The sequence below is a fragment of the Prorops nasuta genome, unplaced genomic scaffold, assembly GCF_024137725.1.
Source record: "Prorops nasuta isolate Cenicafe-Biocafe unplaced genomic scaffold, Cenicafe_Pnas_1.2 PNAS00017, whole genome shotgun sequence".
NCBI lineage: Eukaryota > Metazoa > Arthropoda > Insecta > Hymenoptera > Bethylidae > Prorops > Prorops nasuta.
The window spans coordinates 4,712,489-4,733,493 of NW_027116814.1; the positions used below are offsets into that span (position 1 = coordinate 4,712,489).

The 21,005-nt window shown below is 40.4% G+C and overlaps 5 protein-coding genes across 11 annotated transcripts in view; 3 read left to right on the forward strand and 2 right to left on the reverse strand.

The window, feature by feature from the left end:
• Nucleotides 1–579: 579 nt before the first annotated feature.
• On the reverse strand, nucleotides 580–8,074 carry LOC136779400 (AN1-type zinc finger protein 5-like). The gene is made up of 4 exons (XM_066736975.1): nucleotides 7,640–8,074; nucleotides 1,993–2,457; nucleotides 1,634–1,802; nucleotides 580–1,543 (listed from the first exon to the last, which is right to left on the reverse strand). Exons 2-4 carry the CDS (start codon nucleotides 2,275–2,277, stop codon nucleotides 1,395–1,397), a joined length of 603 nt encoding a protein of 200 aa, XP_066593072.1. The 5' UTR covers nucleotides 2,278–2,457; nucleotides 7,640–8,074; the 3' UTR covers nucleotides 580–1,394.
• Nucleotides 8,075–8,572: 498 nt separating this feature from the next.
• LOC136779398 (spindle assembly abnormal protein 6 homolog) lies at nucleotides 8,573–11,164 on the forward strand. Its single transcript, XM_066736972.1, has 4 exons — nucleotides 8,573–9,112; nucleotides 9,201–9,727; nucleotides 9,788–10,536; nucleotides 10,616–11,164. The coding sequence occupies exons 1-4, from the start codon at nucleotides 8,876–8,878 to the stop codon at nucleotides 11,158–11,160; spliced, it is 2,058 nt and encodes a 685-aa protein (XP_066593069.1). The 5' UTR covers nucleotides 8,573–8,875; the 3' UTR covers nucleotides 11,161–11,164.
• Nucleotides 11,165–11,240: 76 nt separating this feature from the next.
• On the reverse strand, nucleotides 11,241–14,841 carry Plekhm1 (Pleckstrin homology and RUN domain containing M1). 3 transcript variants are annotated; one of them, XM_066736970.1, is made up of 4 exons: nucleotides 14,482–14,841; nucleotides 13,010–14,408; nucleotides 12,297–12,932; nucleotides 11,241–12,222 (listed from the first exon to the last, which is right to left on the reverse strand). In XM_066736970.1, exons 2-4 carry the CDS (start codon nucleotides 14,315–14,317, stop codon nucleotides 12,058–12,060), a joined length of 2,109 nt encoding a protein of 702 aa, XP_066593067.1. In that variant the 5' UTR covers nucleotides 14,318–14,408; nucleotides 14,482–14,841; the 3' UTR covers nucleotides 11,241–12,057. The 3 variants fall into 3 exon arrangements, with proteins under 3 accessions (XP_066593067.1, XP_066593068.1, XP_066593066.1); XM_066736971.1 differs by having other exon boundaries at nucleotides 13,010–14,412; XM_066736969.1 differs by having other exon boundaries at nucleotides 13,010–14,841.
• Nucleotides 14,842–16,073: 1,232 nt separating this feature from the next.
• Nucleotides 16,074–17,697, forward strand: LOC136779402 (nucleolin-like). The gene has a single exon (XM_066736978.1). The coding sequence runs from the start codon at nucleotides 17,342–17,344 to the stop codon at nucleotides 17,687–17,689; it is 348 nt and encodes a 115-aa protein (XP_066593075.1). The 5' UTR covers nucleotides 16,074–17,341; the 3' UTR covers nucleotides 17,690–17,697.
• A 206-nt stretch (nucleotides 17,698–17,903) lies between these two features.
• The window catches only part of Rim (Rab3 interacting molecule), a 35,625-nt gene continuing 32,523 nt past the window's right edge, over nucleotides 17,904–21,005 (forward strand). For all 5 annotated transcript variants that reach the window (XM_066736963.1, XM_066736964.1, XM_066736962.1 and 2 more), the window contains exons 1-2: nucleotides 17,904–18,037; nucleotides 18,988–19,192. In XM_066736963.1, the coding sequence (XP_066593060.1) occupies nucleotides 17,928–18,037; nucleotides 18,988–19,192 (315 nt within the window). In that variant the 5' untranslated portion in view covers nucleotides 17,904–17,927. The remainder of the gene's footprint in view (nucleotides 18,038–18,987; nucleotides 19,193–21,005) is intronic.

Sequence of the window (21,005 nt, forward strand, 5' to 3'; positions counted from 1 at the left end):
AATTGGCTCATCGAATGTACATAACGTAAAAATCAATGGTTAATAACACCCTTCCGACTTTAGGTCTTTGACAGTTTTATGCTAATAACAGTGCTTGTATAAACGACAAAGATTCAAAAAAATAAAAAAAAATACAATTTTCTAGAAAATAATTAAATGGTCTAACAGAAGACAAAAGGATGTAAGAATATACGAAATTTTTCTTTAAAAGTTCTTTTTACACATTTGCGTGTGTTTGAAGTTTGTGACATCTCTGTCTAATCTTTTCTTAATCATTTTTACTTATTTCTCAAATTGAAATTATGTTTTTTCTTCTTGGTGTTCAATTGACGTGGAAAGATACATAATACCGAATCAATTTGTATAAATATGCTGTTAATCTCAACAAAAAAAAGAAAGTAATGGAAAAGAAACAGAAATCTTATGCTACAAATGATATGGCTTCAGGTATCAACAAATTAACTAGAATCATAGCATAAAGCAAACGAGAAATTATTGGTTATATTTTGCTAGTCCAAAGAATCCACTTTGCAAAGATTCGCGGCTATGTAAATAATGTGTAAATAATTATTTGCAATATAATTTGAAATAGTATTTAATGAGTAATAATGCTGATTATATTCACGTGAGATTGGACATAAACACACAGTACTACTTATACTTCATTGCATTATTTATGAATCAATCGGCTAATGTACTTAATAATTATTAGACTAATTATTAACCTAGGATTGTGATCACCCATCAACGTCAGCCATTACCTAAGCAACATTCCTCTTTTCTTTATATAGAAACAAAACAATAATGTATAAAAATTTTTAATTGAGCCAAAACTTTTAACGAGATATTTTGGACTGACTGACTGCACCAAGTATTTCCATGTTTATCTCAATAGAAACATCTTCCGCGAATTTTGCTTTTAAGTAAATTAATAAACGTGATATATATATAATATAATAATAATAATAATAATAATAATAATAATAATAATAAAACCATAATAAGATAATAGGTAATAGTAGTAGTAAGCTGGCAGCAGTTAGTAACCAGATATATTCTCAAGTAAATTTCTCACTAGATGACAATCTGACATGGCACTGACATCCAAATTTGAATCATTCACACACAAACGCATACATTCCGATTTGTAACCTTTCATTCATCTGTCCTCTGCTGCATTTCTCTACTTGCTCGGCATATTTTCTATTACCGATTAATTTTGTGTTGTTTCCTTATCTCCGCGCTCTGATTTTCGTCTCTGACGTCGCGTGAGTCAGTTTCACTCTTCGGTGTGCAATCAGCTGCCAGATAATTTATCTCGTTTTCTCCGTGTTTTTATACTTTGTTTATATAGTTATATAACCATTTTCCCCAACGACTACACACTAAATAGTTCAAATTTTTTGCACTTTTTCACCAACAACAACTGGATTATTGCGCCGAATTTCTTGGGCACCCATTTCTCTATAATCGAATTTGCAGTCGTGCTTGTCACTGTATCGATGCACAGAGCAGAATAGTCCTCCACAACGACACTCGAATCCTGTATATTTCCAATATAATAATATTCATTAATCAATTATTGGCTAGGTACTTAGTGACACTATGTCAATATTAAAAATTCAATACTCACCGGTCAAACCAACTTTTTTGCGACAAACTGCACAACGATTCTTCTTCTTCTTAGATTCTTTGTCAGTCTCTTTCCCATCAAAACAGTCATCTGCATCTCCGCTACTCACAGATCCATCCGCTGTTGCAGTACTTGCTCCTACCTCACCTTCTTGATCATCCCTGCTTATCTGTTATTTGTTAAAAAGTAAAAAATTACCTTATATGGATCAAGAGATATGGTACTGTCTTAAAGACATGTATATATAAGCTGTCTAGCACTACTGTGTAGTACAAATACAGTATACTACCACAAGTTATATTTTTAAATCACATTAAAAAGGAAAATTTAAGTTTAAAAATATATATATGTTTACCTACCTCTTTGGGATTGGGCAGATCTGTTGTTGGTTGAGGTATAGTAGGGATAGTAGGTAGGGCTGTTGTGCCTGTCGATGCTGGATTGCCAAAGCCCCCTTGCAACGTGCCAGCGTTGCTAGAGGCGGTCTGTGAGGTTGGTACAGGAGCAGCAGATACAGGTGGTTGCTGTTTCTTCTTTAGGTTTTCTTTATAACAAAGGGAGCAAAGGCCATCTGTAGCTGGCGAGCCATAAAAACCACAGCCACTGCGGCATAGAGCTTGCATGGGATTAGATTCTCGTTCCATTGCTTTTGTTTTTCTCTGAGAGTCTCGTCAATTAAAGTGGTAAATATCTATAAAGTAGTTTTAACTGTCTTGAGAAACAGTAGGAAGTTGCAGTCAGCTTGGTACAGGGTATGTAGTTGTTTTCTGCCACAGCCCTCTTGCCAATTGCTCCTTCACAACCGGGTGTCACCATGTACTCACCTATTCCAAACAAACAAAACAATTGATCAAAATCAACTACGTTGTACCTAAACATTCCTTAAAGCTTATAGTCTTCATCACTAACAATTCAAAATTACTCTTTGATACAAAATTTTAAAGTATATACTTTAAACATATGAAAAATATTAATGCAAGTAGCTCCTTGACAGTCACCGGCTACAATAAGCTCAGATACACAATAAAGAAGCGAATACAGAGATGTAGCATATTTCCTTGAAAATAAAATCTCAAGTGTTTGGGCCAACGCACTGACATACAGATTCATTAGATCAGATAATTTTACATCCAGGGCGTGAACGTACATAACCGTAAAATGAAAAGGCAAATACACCAGAAATCAAAGGGAAATTTTAGGGACCTCTAAGGTAGAGGGCAATAAATTGGTCTGTATCATGTTACAGATGGGATTTACTCGAGACTGTACAATCACCCAGTGAAAGAAGATGCGATGCCAGGGGGCTGTCGTTACTTACTTTCCAGCACTCGGACGTGTCGCTGCCAATGGACAACATGGAGCGAGAAATTGTATCGAGCATTTAAGTGGGCTTTCTCAGCGTATCGGTACGTGAAGACACATACACATACATAGGACACGTAGCGTAGGCACGCACGAATGTACACATACACGCATGAACACGCACAGACGCACACAATAAGAGATGGGGTAGGACACACAAACACAAAAGTATGTACGGGACACGATAAGCTCGGAGGTATTATAGCTGCGACACGTTCTTCCAGCAGCTAGCTCCTTACTAGACTACCAAATGTAAACGAGTTCTTGCGAAAAGAGGCGAAATTTTCACCTACTCGATTGTCCTGGAGTTCAAAAGGATTATATTTTGTCGCTTTGACCGTGCGCACGATATTATTCCAATCTGAGGAGGCAGCAAGGACGGAGGAAACGGCGATAACGACTGGCAGCGAATGTTTTCATGATGGCGATCGGCCAGACGTGCAGGCTTCGGGCTGACGTGCAAGCGAACGACGGGAACGACGGGAACGAGCGGAACCCACAATCTTGCAACTCACGAACGAAACAACCTTAATTGCTTCACAATTCGCGCTCACCCTTCTCTCTCTCTCTCTCTCTCTCTCTCTCTCTCTCTCTCTCTCTCTCTCTCTCTCTCTACAATTACGAATTTACGAATATTCTTCGAATCGTTCTTCTCTCCCTCGCGCCAGAATTTCCATGGTTTTCCCCCCGATTTCCAGTCCACCTCATTCTTATTATTATTGCATCCCCCCCCCCTTCGCCTCTCCAAGGCGAACTTTGAAAGTCATCGGAGTATGGATAGAGTCATAAACGCGCGTATCATCGCTTAATTACGATGCACTTACTTTTCTACCATGGAAAGTCATTCTCTCCCTCTCTCTGTTTTTTAATGGAAAATCCAGAAACGACTGTTTTACCGACAAAATCTGACAGTTTTAATAAAGCGCAAAATGATCCTTCGCAGTTTTCGACCCTAACGATGAAAAACAAGAGGGGGCCATTGACTTTGGGACAAAGGATGCTAAAATTAAAGGTCATTTGTTCTTATTTCACACGAAATAGGTATATATGCGAAATCTGCTCTGTCATTTAACCGCAAACAAAAGGATATCAAGGCGTGTATTTTCCTTTTTTCTCCATCATGAAATGAGAGAGATCTGGCCTATCGGTCTATCCGTGATCTGTTTACAATTACGATACTATTCGCTATTTACGAATTATGCAAAAAACTAAGTGATAAAGCGTAAAAGAGGTTCGACGCTAATCGTACGACTATAGTGGCCTCTCTCGCCGTAATTAACGGGAAAGGTAGAGAGAGAGAGAGAGAGAGAGAGAGAGAGGATCCACTTCCGGGGATGGAGCTTCAATCATAGCACACGGATAAAATGACAAAATTGCTTATAGTTGTTCAGAAGAGATATGGTTCTTGGTTGAATCATGTAATCTGGGTATACCGCTAGTTATAGGAATAGCAAACAGTGCCTAGGACGGTCCAAGTCCAAGTCGGATCAGTCTCCCCTCTACTTCCTGACTGTGTTGGTGGCGCCACCATTTGTTTAAAGTCTTTGGTACATGCGCGGTGCGCAATGCGCAATAAGTATTGTACACGTGCGTGGATTTCATCACGTTGTAGATAGACGTATGTTCTGCGAGCCTGCAAGACGGGAACCAAAGCGAATCGTCTGGCAAGAATGCCAAGGAAGAATTCATAAGAGAGAAGACGCTTGAGCCAATTACAAATTGTCGCCGATAACGGTTAATCATCATTGCACCAAATTTTTGTTGTCCCGCCATTTTTGCAAGCATGTTTCTATTTACTGCCTCGATCATCTTTATCCGAAATTCAATTAGGAAAAATATAGGGTACAATTAAATCATTATATAGAATATGGACCAATCGGGTGCAAATGCTTGACCACAGTGTGGGAAAAAGATTTCGGATTTTGAAGATCCATGAGTCCACAGGGTTGATGCTGCTTCGGTTCTGATGACGAAACGGTTTTCACGACTACAGCTGACTATACCGAGTCCCTGAATAAAGACACCCGCGTACGAGAGAGGTGGCTGCACGCGCGCGTGTGTATGTGTATGAGTAGAGAAACCTTCGCCAGGTGCGGAACAATCATAAGGCCAGCCGTACACATACAATCACGTGTCTTTGTACTGATGCAGTTTGTCCGCACCTACACGTATCTACGTAACCAACATGAATACTACGCTTCAATCAAAGAAACCTACGATAAAACTGATAGAAAAGCCACATTTTGACACATGACCTTCCTGCTTTATATATACCAATCAGTTTATTAAACGGCGATATTGACTAATTTTTACAGTGAAAAACGATAATGAGATCTCTCATTGGTTTTTCTTCTGACTGCATTCGAACCGATTAAAAGAAGATATCCGGGGGCGAGAAGCTTCTTGGATCACGATCGATCAAATATATATTTCATAAATGAGGCAAATCAGAAATTTTATATTTCACGCACAACGTTTTCTCTCTTACGTCATAAATGTGTACGCATGGTACTTTACCACGTACTACGTGTTATATATGGTATGTTTTTTCCGGGCTGATCGTTAAATTATCACGGGACACATAGAAGAACGTATTAACATTGGCTAGGTCAAAATAAATCCAGCGAGAGAAATTTTCATACTTCTCTTAATTATTCTAATGAAGAGCAATCACTTTTCACTGTAAAACTTCATTTCCACGAAACGCGGAATCGATAAGACCTCTTGCGTAAATTTGCTCTTTACACACTTCCGTATTGAAGTATAAAAAGGTCAGAAAAAATGACGTCCATCGAAAATTCTTTGTTGAAAAACAATTTTGTTTCAGGCTCCTTATTGGCTCATCTGAGTCACGACGAAAGTTACATTGTGACTCGACACAGTTTTTTCATTGTTCCTTGTTTATCATTTTATTTATTTAGGATTCGTACGGGATTGCTAATAGAGAAAAGCGCGCGGGTTTTCCAGGTAACGGGTGAATCATTAGTGGCAGCATGTGCGTTGAAAGAATTCGGATTGGCCCAAACGGGATCGATAGGAAGGGGCGAGAGGGCTTTGAACTTGATTATAAAGGCCGTTTAAGGTCGAATAAGTCCATTTAAAATAGCTTATCACCTGATCGCGTACTTGGCCATAACTAACAAATTGCAAAAACCCTGTATAGCGATAAATTCATACCTATAATTCGAATTTTCTTGTTCATTTTCAAAAGAACGAAAACAAAACAACGTTATCAATAGCAAATTATACGAAGAATTCAAATAGAACGTCTCAGCCACTTGATTTTGGTCGATACGTTGTGTTTATTATGATCCCAATAAGCAGCACGACCACGTTGTGCCTTTAATAATTTTAAAATGCAAGAATCTTGCCAAGAACATATATGCTTGTATAGAGTACGAATAAACAACATGGATGGTTATATTTGTGAAGTTGAAGAGTCTTTTGGATGTAGAAAGAGAGAGAGAGAAAGAGAGAGCGAGAAATCCTAACCTAACTTTTTTGGGATGGCCCTGGCAAAATCTAAACCACTTTATTGCATCGATTAGCACAAAGCCATGTTTTTCTCGCGATAGTCCTTAATTAATCCTTGTTGGCAAGGAACGAGAGACACGCTCTCTAAAAGTGTATACCATTTCACATTCCCATGGAAAGTGAACCGAGGAACGAACGAGATTCTTTGAAAGAACGCTGTATAAGGCAGGCCAATCGTGGCTTGATAGGCGGTCAGGCAGTGTGTGAGGTAAAGAGCAAAGGAGAGAATGAACGAGAGAGAAATAAAGAAAAAATGGAAACGACAGTCGCAATCGGAACTTAAAATGATAATTTTTAGAAACGAGGGGCTTTTCTTGAAAGATTCTACGCATATGGGACAAGGAAACTCGTAAAGAGAGAGGTGGGGAGAGAGATAGACAGGCGTGTGCAGTGGGAAGGAACGTTCTTCTAGAAAAGAGGGAGAGAGACGCAGCAAAATTATTCTTTTGTAGATACTGAAAGGTCCGTAGCGTCGCGTAGAGTACGAAAAGAGAGATGGAAAAGGAAAATAGAGGAGAGAGAGAAAGATTAGAGATGAGGGAGGTTAAATGGGTAGGTGAGCAAGTGTGTGCACTCGCGCTTGTAGCGGCGCTGGCGTCGTAGGACGTAAACGAAACGAGAAGGGGCGAGGAAGAAAAAAGGGGAGGAGAGGGGAGGGCAGAAGCAGAGCAAAGCAGAACAGAACAGAAAAGTGAAGAGAGCAGAGCTCTCTCGGGATTTACAGAGAGAAAGAGAAAGAGAAACAGACAGATTATACATACATGCAAATAAAGAAAGATAGAGAGAGAAAATATACAGTATAGTAATAGAGCAAATTGAGAAGTAAAGAGATATATGGAGAGGTGTGGAGAGATGGCTTCCATCCTTGAATACGCACTTAGGCAGAAATTACGACGGGCGCTCCTTTGTCTCTCTGTTGGGTGAGCTTGGTGTGTAGCTGTGGACGGGGACGGGTGTCTCGCTCGAATTCGATATTTCGATATCGACCAAGCCGACTTAGCTTAGCTCGGCATCGCGGCGATAAAGCCACGGGAGGGCACAAGATCTAACGCGAGGCTTCGGTAAAAATAGTCCTCCAAGATGGGCAGGTAGCGCTATTGCGACACTTACCGAAGGCTGCTGCGGTGTAGCAGAGCGCAATATGTCAGCTGACTTGACGTGTGGCCGATCGCAATCTTGCGTCAGTATCCGACATAATTTTCACCCAAGCATCGACTCTTCGTCACAAATTCCCAATCTCCTAGAGCTTTGCTTCGACCGCTGCGATAAGCGATTCTTCTTCTAGCACTTTTCACTAGACACCAGACTTCTTTCTTCCTTTTTGTCTTCCTCTTCTTGTTAATTCCTAGACTCGCCTTTTCACTTCCATTAGACGGATACACCCCGAGATCCGATAAACTAAGTCTTCAGTCTCTTTTTTTCTCTCTCTCTCTCTCCTTCGTTCTTCCTTCTTCTCACACACGCACACTCTCCCTCTCTCTCCCTCTCTTCACACCCAACTTTCGATTACAAACCACCGAAGCTCCGCGACCACAGGAACAAATACTGCTGATGACTGGTGTAAAGTTAGATCTCCTACTCGACCCCCACCATCGAAGCACCGACGACCAGCTAGCTACGCAAGCATTCGGGCATCCGGAAATTCCCGAACTTTGTCAAGCCGCGCGCAATTTCAATATTCCATTTGGACAACCTGAGTGCGACTTATTATTACGATTTAAAAATTTTCAAATTTATTTTTCAGTGGATATGATAATTCTGAAAACTTTCTTAATAGCAAGGTGGAAGAGTGATCGGTAGTCGAGAAGAAATTTTGGAAGTTTGAACCTGGTTATATACTTTATAAACGTAAAAGCTGTATCGGGAGAAGATTATACTAGTGCAGGCGAGCCAATAGGAAACGAGCTAAGATAGTAAGCCATAGTCTCATTGGTCCTCACAGTTTTTCTTTTGATTCCGACCTATGCTGTGTGGGTGTTGAATACTGTGGAATACATGGAGTTTTTATGGCGTGGGTATATGAACAGCGTTGGATAGAGCCAGGCGGGTGATGGACAACAGAGAGTGAGAGAGAGAGAGAGAGAGAGACGCTGTGACGCGTGCGTGATGGTAGGGAAATACATACATATTGAAAGAGGGATGGGGACGATGGGGTACTAATGTTTTTTATGCTGGTTATGCTTGGCGTGACGGTGGCAGCACTGTACTTTATGCGTGCGTCGATTTACGATGTCCAATTTGAAAGCTTTGAAAGCTTGTGTTTGTTGAACTAATAATCAAGGATTTTTCTCTAAGAAATATTTTTATATAAAAAATGAGTCAAAGAATGCTCGATTGCTCCCTCCGATGTTTCTCGGGCTTCGATTAACAGATGAGGATAATCCGGATTTAATTATGAACTACTTCAACAATTTGTCGGGCGTAGGAGCTGGCAGTGATTCTGGACTTCAATTGAACAATGTCGAAGTATTGTACACAAAAGTACAAAGAGTTTATTTCAAGCCACATAACAAAGAAGAACGACAACGAGATCTCAGGGTGAACTTGGAGATTCACGCGGGAATCAGTCCGGTTTGCCGCAAGGTATACCCAATGAAACGTCAAAAATCTACTCTTAACCCCTCCCAATTTTACAATATGTTTCTGTCAATTTAAACATCTATTTTTACAGAGTCTCTGCGTTTTGTTATCCGATGACGAAGACCCTTGTTTTTTATATTCTTTACTCATCACAGAAGATGACTTCAAAGTCTTGAAGAGCCAGCAGGGTTTGCTTGTTGATTTTGACAATTTTGCTACTCAACTCATTTGCCTTTTTGAGCAATGCAGTGTACAACCTTCAAGTATGTCAAAAACTCCACCAAAATTCCTTATGATACTAGAAGAGGAATCTATGGAGTGGAATTTCAAGTTGGTGGAAACCAACAATTTCAAGCATCTTTGTCATCTGAGCTTGATTATTTTACCTGCAAGTGATTCTGACATAAAGACGCATATGGCTGTGAAAGTTAAACAGCTGAAAGAAGCAGTATCTCATAAGAGCCGAGATGTACTTAATTTGGAAACAAGAATCAATGACCTTTCTGCTAAATACGAAGCTAAGACAAAGGAGCTGGATGAGTTTGAGCAAAAATACTTAATGGAGAAGAATCAACTGCAACTTCACTCATCTCAACAGATTAATTTAGAAAAAGATAGGTTGGTTAAAATGTACAATTAGTTTCTGCTTTAAAATTAATAAAAGTGATTTGTTTGTAGATTGCTCGAAGCTAAATTGGAGTGGCAACGCCAGTGTGAAAAGGAAAAGATTGAAGTAGAACATAGGCACACGGAAATTGTTAAACAGTTGCATACTGAATTAGCTGGACTACGTACTCAAAATTTAACATATAAGGATAAGCAAATTCACCTTGAAGCTACCAACAAAGAGCAAGCTAAGCAATTGCAAAACCTGGAAAAGGAATTAAATTTGGCTGAGAGGGATCTTGCTCAACTTAAGAAACAGAATTCAAAGCTGGACTTGGACTATCATGATAAAGATAAAACTGTAAATACTTTGCGTACAAAGGTTGCTGTTCTTGAGCAAGAACTTAAAGATAAATGCGTGCTCATTACTAAACAGACAGAAATGTTAAAAAATGCAAAAGAGCAGAAGCAACATTTGGATGATCTTTTATCAGAAAAAGAGAGTCAACTACAGTCAAAGAAATGTTCCTTGAAGAATTTGAGTGACGAGTTGATGAAGGCTAATGAAATTATTACAAAGCTTCAGACTGAGCTGGCCTCTGTTAAATCTAAATTAAAATTAAGAACTAGCATAGCATTGGAGCAAGAAAGATTGTTAGATACAAAGCAAAAAGAATTGGGCCAGCTAGAGACTAAAATTGAAAGTTGCGCGAAAGAAGCAAAGGAGGCAAAGGCTGAAGTTGACGACTTAAAAAACCAATTAAAATCATTGCAGAATCAGTTGGAAGAGAAGGAAAAGATTATAAAGAATAATGATAACGGTAAATAGAAAAGAAATGTGGCTTCGCTAGCTTGTCACCGAATGATATTCTATTATCATTTCAATCTTTTATGTTGCAGTGATCAATTGGCTAAATCGTCGACTGGCGGATAATCAATTACCGTTACAAAGCGGTACGCCCGGACCTATAACTGTGCCATCATCAGTTCACTTAACTTTACCAAGGACGAATAAATTATTTCACAACAGATTTGAGACCCGAACGCCAGCCCCGAATGGCGTACAGCCAGTAACGTTGAACACATTGCCCTTTAGAAACCCAATTGTTCAAATTTCGAATAGCAGTCAGAGTAATCGCTCTACGACCCGCACTACTACCAACGGCATTACAGACAATACAGTTGGATTAACTACTTTTAATAAAAGTGGCCAAATCTCAAGTACAAGTACACCAGTGGAACGCGCTAATAGCCTGAATAAAGTGGCAGGTAATACTGGGGGTACGTCTTCGGCACCAACTATTATGGAAAACAATAGTCCCCCTATTCTGTCCAATACCTTGAAATCGAAGACAGCAACAGGTACTATGCAGGGTGGGCTTAGGCGGGCAGCTTTATCCGATAAACCGATTCTACCTTCCGCTTACTTTAAGTCCCTGCATTAACCATATTCTAAAGGGCAATAGATACTATAAATCAAAATAATTTAAATGAAATTTGTACAATATAATTAGGAAAAATAGAATATACTGCAAATTAGCAGTTAATATTAATGAAAACCTCATCTTAAGCGAAGAAGTACAAAATATGAGAATTGTTAATGATCTTTATAATCTTAATAATTAAAATTTTACTACTTTTATATGAAATGTCAGATATAGAACGGCTTAAGGGCCGGACCTACTCACTAAAGGATGGTCATTTTATAGATCATTAAAAGCAACCGTTTTTGGTGTTATTTATTAAATAATATTATTTATTTGAACAAAGTATTAATAGTTACAAAATAACAAGGTGATTTTCTATATCCGTACAATCGCTCTTATGACCAGTTATAGTATACTACAGCAATGATTATTTGTATTTTGCAATGTGACGCTATTTTTATGATTATGCGACAGAAAGCACAATGTGTTTTCAAGGTATTCGTACAAACGAATTATATACAAATACATTATTTTATCTTTGTATATATTTCATGTATTGAAAAATCCATCTAAACATATGACTGCAGTATTAACTATAATGAATGATAATTGTCAATATAGATACTTTTATATTTTAATACTTTGTATATAAAGTTTAAAAAAATATTATATACATTATATATTGTAATTTTGTATACATAAACGATTTGCATTTCAATAGAAATCACATAAGAATTTATACGAGATTATCTTAAACGTTATTAAATTAAGTTAACGCAAAAATTTAGAGGCTGTACAAAGTTATATTTTTATATATATACAGAAGCGAGAAGCTTTATCAAGTTTATTCTTTTGATTTCCTTTGTACAATAGGAGTGAAATACTGTAATATATTATGTCAATAATATTTGCTTATCAATTAACATTAACTACCGATGAAGTTGCGATTTCCTCCAATGGCTCAGAATATCCTATGTCTAAAAGAGGAAGGTCCGTGCGTTTACGTTTACGCTCGCATTTAGGACATGGCATTTTAGCATTTAAGCACGTAGAATGAAATACTGCATTGCATATGCCACACTGTAAAAATTTATCTTGGTTAACGATATCGGTTAGCGGAGGTTAGGATTTTTGTATATAGCTCTAATACCTACCCTGTATGTAGAGCCTACTTCAAAAGGATATATGACCTTTGGATTATTACATACTTCGCAGATAAATCCTTTTTGACTGCAAAGCCAGCAATTAATAACATGACATTTTGCAAATTCTATTACTTTTTGAAGCTGCTGTGCTAGGATTCCGTTATTTATATCAAGAAGATCCTTAATGGAGTACTGATGAATATGTTCATATAGGTAATCTCGTGGTGTGACCTTCTGATGTAGCGACTCTATGATCGGTTCGCGACATGTAAATAAATAAGCTCTCAAGAGATTTAACTGAACTCGTAAAGATTGCAGTTGCGCCATTGTGTCGACCGCCTGGTAGATTCTAGGATTTATTACTTTTAAATCCAAGAGAGCAGAGCAGTTTTTCAAATACTCCGCAGATCTCCTGGAGACAGTATATTGTTTTAAATCCCAATTATGAATCATTCGCGATGGTATCAAATATTCCTCCTGAGCCATGCAATTTATACAATAATAGTCTCCGGTGAATGAACATACATGAGCCTTTGAGAATGTCATACCAATTGCGGATCCGCATTCAAGGCAACTATAGTTTTGTAGATCCAAACCTTTCTCTATTGGAAGCTTGCCCAGCTGATCATCCAGATTTAACTCTGCCTAAAAATAATTATAATAATTTAAATTAGCGTTACGCTTATTTATTTGAGAAGTTCCGGTAGTTCATGTATACATACAGATTCAGTTACATTGGTACTGCTTTCAGATTTTTTTTTTTCCGCGATAGGCTCCACCTTGAGATACGTTTTCAAAAATTCATGCATGTCCGAGATATCGGAGTTTCCAGCACGGTGATAGCTTTGGATAAGAGCATCATAGGTGGGTCCATCATTTGGAGTCCTTGGTGTATCTGTACTATTCTGGGAAATCATTGATGAGTTTAAATCACCATCCTCAAATGACGTTGACCAACCTAATTTATTGAAGAGGGAATTTCCAACAGTTTTTGTCACTGCATCAGTATCATTAGCATCATTGGCTGATTCTAATTTTTTATCGCTTTCATTTTCAGCATTACTGATACTGGTACTTGCATGTATTTGCAAAGAGCCATCAACTCCAGCATAGTTTCTTAATCCCTCGCTGTGAAGATTTTCCTGTGTTTCATTTCTCCTAGCTCCATTTTCAACAATAGTATCTTTCAATGTTTGTACATTACTAGTTGATGGTATAGCATTCAACATTGATTTGAATGTTTCATCCTCTGTAAAATATGCCATATTATTTAGAGCAGATTGACTTGAAGCAAAGGAGCCAAAACTTCCAACAGAACTAGCTGTGTCAATCGTGTCTTTCATACTACTAATTGGTATATCATTAGTGATTGTTTTTGCAATGTCTATGGCACTAAAAATAGGACATGTTTTCAATGGTGGAGTCCATATACCAGCCATCATCAGAGGTGTAGTGGACCAGCAATTTAGAAGGCTGCTGTTACAAGCCAAGTCAAAATGAATATATTCTAGGCTCTCTATTAATCTCTCTGCTATTTCAATAAGGTCAAGATCTCTGATAAAAGCAAAGCGATTGTAATATGGCTTTAATGCAGAATTGTCCCTCCTTAATGAAGAAAAATAATTAGCTAGTATCCCTTCATTTAATGTAACCCTAATCCATGCTCTACAGTAACCAACTTCTGTTGATACTTGAGTTAAAGCCTGAATTTGATCTATTGTTTGTCTATGTGAAAATACCATCAAAGGGCCCCAAAAGTTTGGCTGAGGCATAGCAATGAAATCTGGACCTTTAAGGACTTCTGTTACTTGATTTAAAATACTGTCTTTTAATCCATGCAAAAAGATAGCCTCTAATACAGAACATAGTGCCATTGTTTCTTCGCAATTCTGAACAGCACCGCTCTCTGCATCTTTCTGGGCTCCTTCCATTTCCATTACAACCGTGTTTAGTTGCTTCTGTAAATATTCTCTCACCATGGCATTTCTTCGGGAACTCATGGAGTTCATTGTTTTCAAAAATGAATACATCTTTGCTTCTGCAATATTTTGACTTAATTATAATATCCTTAAAGATATTTCCTTCAAGCATTTTCACGTTTCACAGAACGTTACCTAAAATCTACCTGACAGAGCATGTTATTACATCGTCGCTCCAGTTGCATTGTATAAATTAGTCATTGACAATAAATTACCTGTATCGCAATGATTTTAAAAATAAGAAGCGGCCTTAAATTGTACTATCGCATCCAGATAAAAAAAGCATGCGAACTTTGCACCGCTCTTAGTACACATCTACGTTACCATGAATTTATTAACTCATTTTAGGTTAGAATATTTGCAATCCTAAACAACACTAATGATAATGTAGCAGACGGTTTATGAGAAGACTTACGCTCGTTATTGTTGGTTTGTTTCATTTGCGTCATGCTATCTTGAAAATATTATGTATATGATATAACTAAAACTAAATGTTTATCTAGATCAGCAGGATCTCCGGATGACTGACTCAGGCTAACTACAGCGGCTGTCTGGCGTCTACACAGCTGCTACAGCAGTGTCAGCGTCAGCCAGTGTCAGCAGTGACTGGACTGACTGGTATTTTTTTTAGATTCGATGCGTTCCATTATTTTCTGCCAGTACTGAGTACTGACAGTGACTGACACTATTGTCACATAAAAGATCAGTATACAACAGAACGCACTAGCACACACTGGAATAATCGGATTAATCATAAAAATCAATAAACACACTAAAATTAAATCGATATTTGATTTGATCAATTATATACATATTTCCATGTTATTGCGATTTATCAATCTGGAACAAATAGCGCTATATTTTCTAAATTTAATATATTCCTGTCAGTGTCTCTTGCGTTTCCACAATCCACATTCTATTTTTTGCTGATTTCTTGATAAATATAATATAGTTAAGACTCTAGTGTAAATAGATCTGCACGAAACAACCAATGGTTTTTCATTTGCATTTCGTTCTGCATGCCTATACGTAATTATTATTATTGCGCTTCCATAAAAAATACCAAAAGTGCATGAAAGTGATCCCCTTATAAATATATACTTTATTAAAACGTTTTATGGAAAGCCGAATCCTTTTCTAAGAAAATATTTAGTAAATACGTAAAGAATAATGGATGATTTCGAAGAATGCTCCATACAGAAAATTTGCATTCGTCATTAAAGTAAAAACGGATTTTGCTATAATAAAAGGTAAAAACATAAAATCTTTTTTATATTATTGGTAGTACTGATAGGGAAATTTCTAGTGCGATTGATAGGAAATAGAAAAAAAGTCGAATTTAGCGGGGTTTTGGTGACAGGTGGTAAATGTTCTCAACGAGCACACTGATTGGTTCGAAATTCGATCAATACGACCTTTGGTGTGACGCAAACGATCGAGCTTTCGTTTTCATTGGTTCGCGTGGAATGGGTGATAAGAGATTCAAGAAAAACGCGGCAACGGTGGGAAGCAATCCCTGACGAAAAAAAAAGCAAATTATAAACGCGAGATGAAAGAGTTTCTTAAGAAAGATAGAAAATAGGTGATTAGGAAAAACTCAGATTGTTTTTAAAGTTAAATGGTAAGAAGGGATAAAGAAATATACGAAATACGAAATTAAGTATTTGAAAAGATGGATGATTTGCCGGGGTTGATTGGAGCTTCGTGGTGGTGGGGAGGGGGACTTCGGGGCGTCGGCGCGTCAGCTCGATGTCACCCGATTTTACCCGAGCATTTACGAAGTTGGTCGAATTGAGCCGTCCTCCATCTCCATCAAACTATTTCCACAGTGCACTCTTTCTGCTTTCTACCCATCTGTGGCTGTTAAAGTCAAACACGAGGAATTTACAGTCAGTGATTTTGCTTTGGTCGCACGATTCTTAGAATTTTGGACAACGGTTATCTGCCTTGGACTTATTCGAAGGAATATAGAGAGTGACGAAGAAGAATAGAAAGAAAGAAAGAAAGAAAGAAAGAGAGAGAGAGAGAGAAAGAAAGAGCAAGAAAAGGATCGTGGTAGAGCATAGAGGGCAGATCGCGAATCAGTGGTACAGGCAACTAACAAGGGAGACGGAGGGGGAGAAGAACCGCATAATCGAAAAAAAAAGAGGAAAAAATAGAGGACCCTCTTGCGTGTGAAGAAAGCTCGGTGGCGCATACCTCTTTCTCTCTTTTTGTTCGCTTTCCAGCGACGGTTTTGACTGGGATATCGATTGGTTTGCCACATTTTCATTATCGACCAACCAGTTTTTCTGGGGAAATCTGAACGAGCCGGGCAATTCGGCCATATCGAGGCGTGTACGCAGCTCTGTTGGCGCTCGTCCTAGCACCATTACGATCACTGGAAAAAAGCATTCGCGTCTAATCAAGGATTTTTATCGGTGCTTGATACTTGGACGTCAGTTAGTGGCAGTGAGAGTGAGAGATCTGTTTTTACGCGATACAGTCAGTACAGTGAAGGATTCTCAGAATTTAGAGTGGATGGAACTATATAAAGGTGGCTCTGTCGTAGTGGACGTGTCGCATGTCAGTCAACCAGGAGGAACACGATAATCGTCCGATAAGTCCATTGGCGTAAAACTCGTTAAGATATTTATGTGTGTATAGCAACGTTATTTCGTGGGCCCGTTGATTCTGTGGGAAAAATAAGTATTTCTAGTGGAGAGAGAGCGGTTGCTTGGAGAGTACGGAACGGTATAGAAGAGTGTGAACTCTGTGTAGTGGTTTTGAGGTGTGCAAACGGTGTTGGGTCGCCCGTGACCCGTTTCCGGGATTGGATCGATGCACTTTTGAGTCGTAGGGATCCGTGCACCGGGTCAACGTAACCGTAGGTAAGGGGAGAGGAGAGAGGGAATAACGCGGCGGCGGCAGAGGCGGGGAGGTTAGGGGCATACGGGTGGATCCTGGTAGGATGCGATCGAGCGAGGGGAGGAGAGAAGAGCTGGAGGGGTAAAGTGGTTCGATGCCATCAGGGAAGCTCGGACGCTCGGCGTGGCAGGAAGAGAGAATGCGAGAGCCTCCTCAAAGGCAGTGAACATGACTTGGAACGCGGATGCCGCGGATGCTAATCCTACGACGAGAGATAATAACGTCGAGGACGACGAAGACGAGGACGACGAGGACGGGGACGACGAAGAGGAGGACGAAGACAAGGAAGTCGAAGAGTACAACGACCGGGAACTGTCAGAAGAGAACGTGGACGACCAGGTCGAGAACGAAAGGCGCCACGAGGAGGAAGAGGAGGAGAGTCAGGAACGACGCCAGCAGAAACATCTGCAGCGGGGACACCCATCGGAGGACCCAGCACAGTCGTCTACGTGGCTCCTCGGGATCCAGCCCAAGGCGACGGTCCCCTTGGACGATACTCTTGCGGGACTAGCGTAGCATCGCGTTACGGACGATTTCGAGGTGAAAGTTCAGCACACACACAAACACAGACACACAACCACACCTCGGCGGCGGATGTCATCCTCGCCATCCGTAGTAGTAGTAGTGAAAGTGTCAGGTTGGACTGGGTCATCCAGCAGCCGACCACGTGCCGCCGACGAGGACGACGACGACGACCACGCCGCCGTCCAACCGGATCCCATTGCCCGGATTTAACCCGGGGAAACCATCAGAGATGGAGGAATTTCCCGATATGTCGCACCTCACTCCGGAGGAGAGACAAATCATTGAATCCGTTATGAAGCGTGAGAAGCAGGAGGAGGCGCAGCAAAAAGCTATCATGCAGTAAGTTTCTCTCTCATTCTATATCTCTGTTGCACACACACACACACACACACACGCACACGCCTTATCCCGACTTAGTTTTTCACAACCGACAAAACTCATCTATATCGACCTTCAATAACAAAGACCAAAATAGCACATGATCTCTGCGCGAAGCCTCTCGGAGTCACTTCTTTTTATTCTTTCCTCTTTGTTTACTTCTGAACTATAGTCTTTCGTGTTTATTCAACCGAGTTTCAGATTCCGACGGTTGCATTCTTTCCACGAATTTTCTCTCTTCCAAACTCAAGTTTTTCATCTGGTGTGTGCGCGCTATGATTATAATTCACTGCTTCATTATTATAACGCCTTTTATCAGGAAACGAATTAATCGCTCGAATACCGCTCGTTTTTTTTTCGATGCGAGAGAAAAATTTTTAGTTTGCTATATTTACCTCTTATACGATATGCTCGTTCTCTTTTTACCAATTACCCTTTTATATAGCGTGGCGTTTTCTCAGTAGCCGTGCTTATTTTTGTACTTTAGCAGCACAGTATCGAGTCTTTTGACGATGGCTGCATAAGAGCCAATCGGCTTGCTGTGTAGCTTGTTGGAGGGTGGGGGGGGGGGGGGGGGGGAGAGATCAGACGTAAGAAATGCATACAAAAGCTTTTTCGCCTCCATTTCTCGCTACCCGGAGTACACAAACGCTCGACGTCTCAATGTTTATACGTCGACCGTTCACAATACAAAAATCGTTGGCTTCTTCCGCGAAATCACTCTGCTGCGTGACTTTGGTCCAAAGGTGCGCGCACACGACGCGTCCACTTCACGCGCCGTGTACCCGCACTTCAGAAGCCTCTTTATCCATAGTATATAATTATTCATGCAGATTTTTCATTCCGGTTATTCCGTTCTCCATTCTCTGTCTATAATTACGAATGGTATTTATGCTCGTTTTGGTTCGCAGGCAGAAGCAGGACGAGGTGCAGGTACTGGAGGAGACTATACGGGCTCGCTCGGAAAAACACAAAAAGGAAGGTGTAGAATTGAGCGCCACGTGTCACGTATGCCTGAAAACAAAGTTTGCCGACGGCGTTGGTCACCTCTGCAACTACTGCAACATACGGTGCTGCGCACGCTGCGGCGGAAAGGTCACTCTACGCTCGAACAAGGTAGAGGGACACTATACACAGTTACCCTCATCTCTTATTCTACAAATTTTCCCGAACAACCTCGCCGGTCGTCGCGATACGATTTTCATTTCTTAAGGACCGTCTGATTGATTCCAGACCCTCGCCCCATTCCATCGATACAGGTGACGAAGCCCTACAGTGGAATAGAATTGTAATTGTTTTGACAATGCGAGTAAGAAAACAACAAGCCATCTCGTGGAAATCGATATTCGTCATTGAGGGATTTAGCAGTTGAAAGAGCCTCGAAGTGGGGGGGGAGAACGATAAAAGTTGAGTCCCCTGGCCTCGTTAAATGTTCTTGGCTGGCGCCAATTAAGCGTTATCGCAAACCTTTCTACATATCGACGCCACTACGACGACGCTGTCATTCAATAGTTGTCCCATTTCCGTTGGCAACGTCGTAATTTCCTGGAAATCCCAATTCATTTCGTTTCATTATTAATATCCGATTTACAAGACGTAGTCTCCTCGTAATTGCCGAGTATATCCAGTCTTACTCAACCTGTATCCAGTTTTTAATACAGAAAATTCATTCGGTTGATCTATAACATGGATCGCGCTGTTGTACAGAAATACGATATTATAGGAGGAACGTTGGAGTTTCTATTTTGGTCGATTGGGCATCCGGTTGTGTACGCACGAGGTAGTTGGTGGAGGAGTAGGACTAGGGGGAGGGGGGGGGGAGGGGATAGTTGTCGCGCGCGCGAACATAGAGAGTTACGATGGTATCGATTGGTAGGCGTTATTCCTGCCCTCTCGCCTCATTTGCTCCGGCTTGTCGGAGTCCCGGCCTCCTCCTGTGAACATCCATCCGACCTCCCAAGAAATTATCCTACAAACCCCCCCCCCCCCCCCCCCCCCTCCACAACGCACTGGATGCAATCAATTAAAGCCTCTCACAACCATTCCACGCCCGTTTAAAACGACAAGAAAACCCGAAATTTATGCGTGTCCGCTCTGTACTCCCCGCCGGATCGTCAAAGGCTTGTTCTACTTGGAAGGGGAACAACAGTCGAATTGAACCGGCGCGACGCGTAAATCACATTGTCCGACTAGTCTTGGCATTCTCCACTGGTTGTTTCGAGTCTCCCTTCGTTTTGGACAAGAGCGACGAAGGAAAATGCCTATGAGGGCCGTGCAAGGAGTGAAAACCTCGTACGTTTAATTAGACCGAGTAAAAGGGTCTCTCTCACTCTCGAAAGATACGCCGTTAAAGATGGCGCTGTGATGTTTAATTAGAGAGCCTATTAAGAGTGGCCACTTGGTTCTTTACTGGCTGCTACGGGGGCGGGAGGGTCGAGGATGAAAAGGAGAAAAAGGAAGACGTGGTCAGGCCTGTGTAGGGCGAGGTTAAAGGTTCTTTCACACTTTTTTTTTATTCCACCACATTGAAGACGGTGCACTTTGCATGGATCAAGCTATTTTAAGCCAATTTGGTATAACCTTTAACATTGCACATTCAGGCTGCGCGAAGCTCCGCTATTAACGCGCGGCAGAGAAGAGAGCGTTAATGGTAAAATATAGCACGGCCTAATTCTGTCCATCAACCTTGAAGGATCGCAACCTTCTCTCATTGTAGATTTTCCACTTTTGTTCAAATAAGTAAAAGATGTATTGCGAGGGTTGTAATTTTCTTTTTCGTTGAGATTTCCAAGATTAGGGGAGCGTAGGGTATCAAAGAGAGAGAGAGAGAGAGAGAGGGTGGAGGGGAGGGTGAGATAGAGCGTGCGGCGTGGGAGCCTATGAATGGGGCGCGTCCCTGTCTGACGTCACGCTAGAGTAGGCGGCTGAT

Excerpts from the sequence above, each read along its gene's own strand:
- LOC136779400 (XM_066736975.1), bottom strand. The coding sequence starts at position 2,277 with ATGGAACGAGAATCTAATCCCATGCAAGCTCTATGCCGCAGTGGCTGT. Across the intron at positions 1,803-1,992 it reads ATCTGCCCAATCCCAAAGAG|ATAAGCAGGGATGATCAAGA; the intron begins GTAGGTAAACAT and ends AACAAATAACAG. Across the intron at positions 1,544-1,633 it reads CAAAAAAGTTGGTTTGACCG|GATTCGAGTGTCGTTGTGGA; the intron begins GTGAGTATTGAA and ends GGAAATATACAG.
- LOC136779398 (XM_066736972.1), top strand. The coding sequence starts at position 8,876 with ATGTTTCTCGGGCTTCGATTAACAGATGAGGATAATCCGGATTTAATT. Across the intron at positions 9,113-9,200 it reads TCAGTCCGGTTTGCCGCAAG|AGTCTCTGCGTTTTGTTATC; the intron begins GTATACCCAATG and ends CTATTTTTACAG. Across the intron at positions 9,728-9,787 it reads ATTAATTTAGAAAAAGATAG|ATTGCTCGAAGCTAAATTGG; the intron begins GTTGGTTAAAAT and ends ATTTGTTTGTAG.
- Plekhm1 (XM_066736970.1), bottom strand. The coding sequence starts at position 14,317 with ATGTATTCATTTTTGAAAACAATGAACTCCATGAGTTCCCGAAGAAAT. Across the intron at positions 12,933-13,009 it reads GTACCAATGTAACTGAATCT|GCAGAGTTAAATCTGGATGA; the intron begins GTATGTATACAT and ends AATTATTTTTAG. Across the intron at positions 12,223-12,296 it reads AAGTAGGCTCTACATACAGG|TGTGGCATATGCAATGCAGT; the intron begins GTAGGTATTAGA and ends AAATTTTTACAG.
- LOC136779402 (XM_066736978.1), top strand. The coding sequence starts at position 17,342 with ATGACTTGGAACGCGGATGCCGCGGATGCTAATCCTACGACGAGAGAT.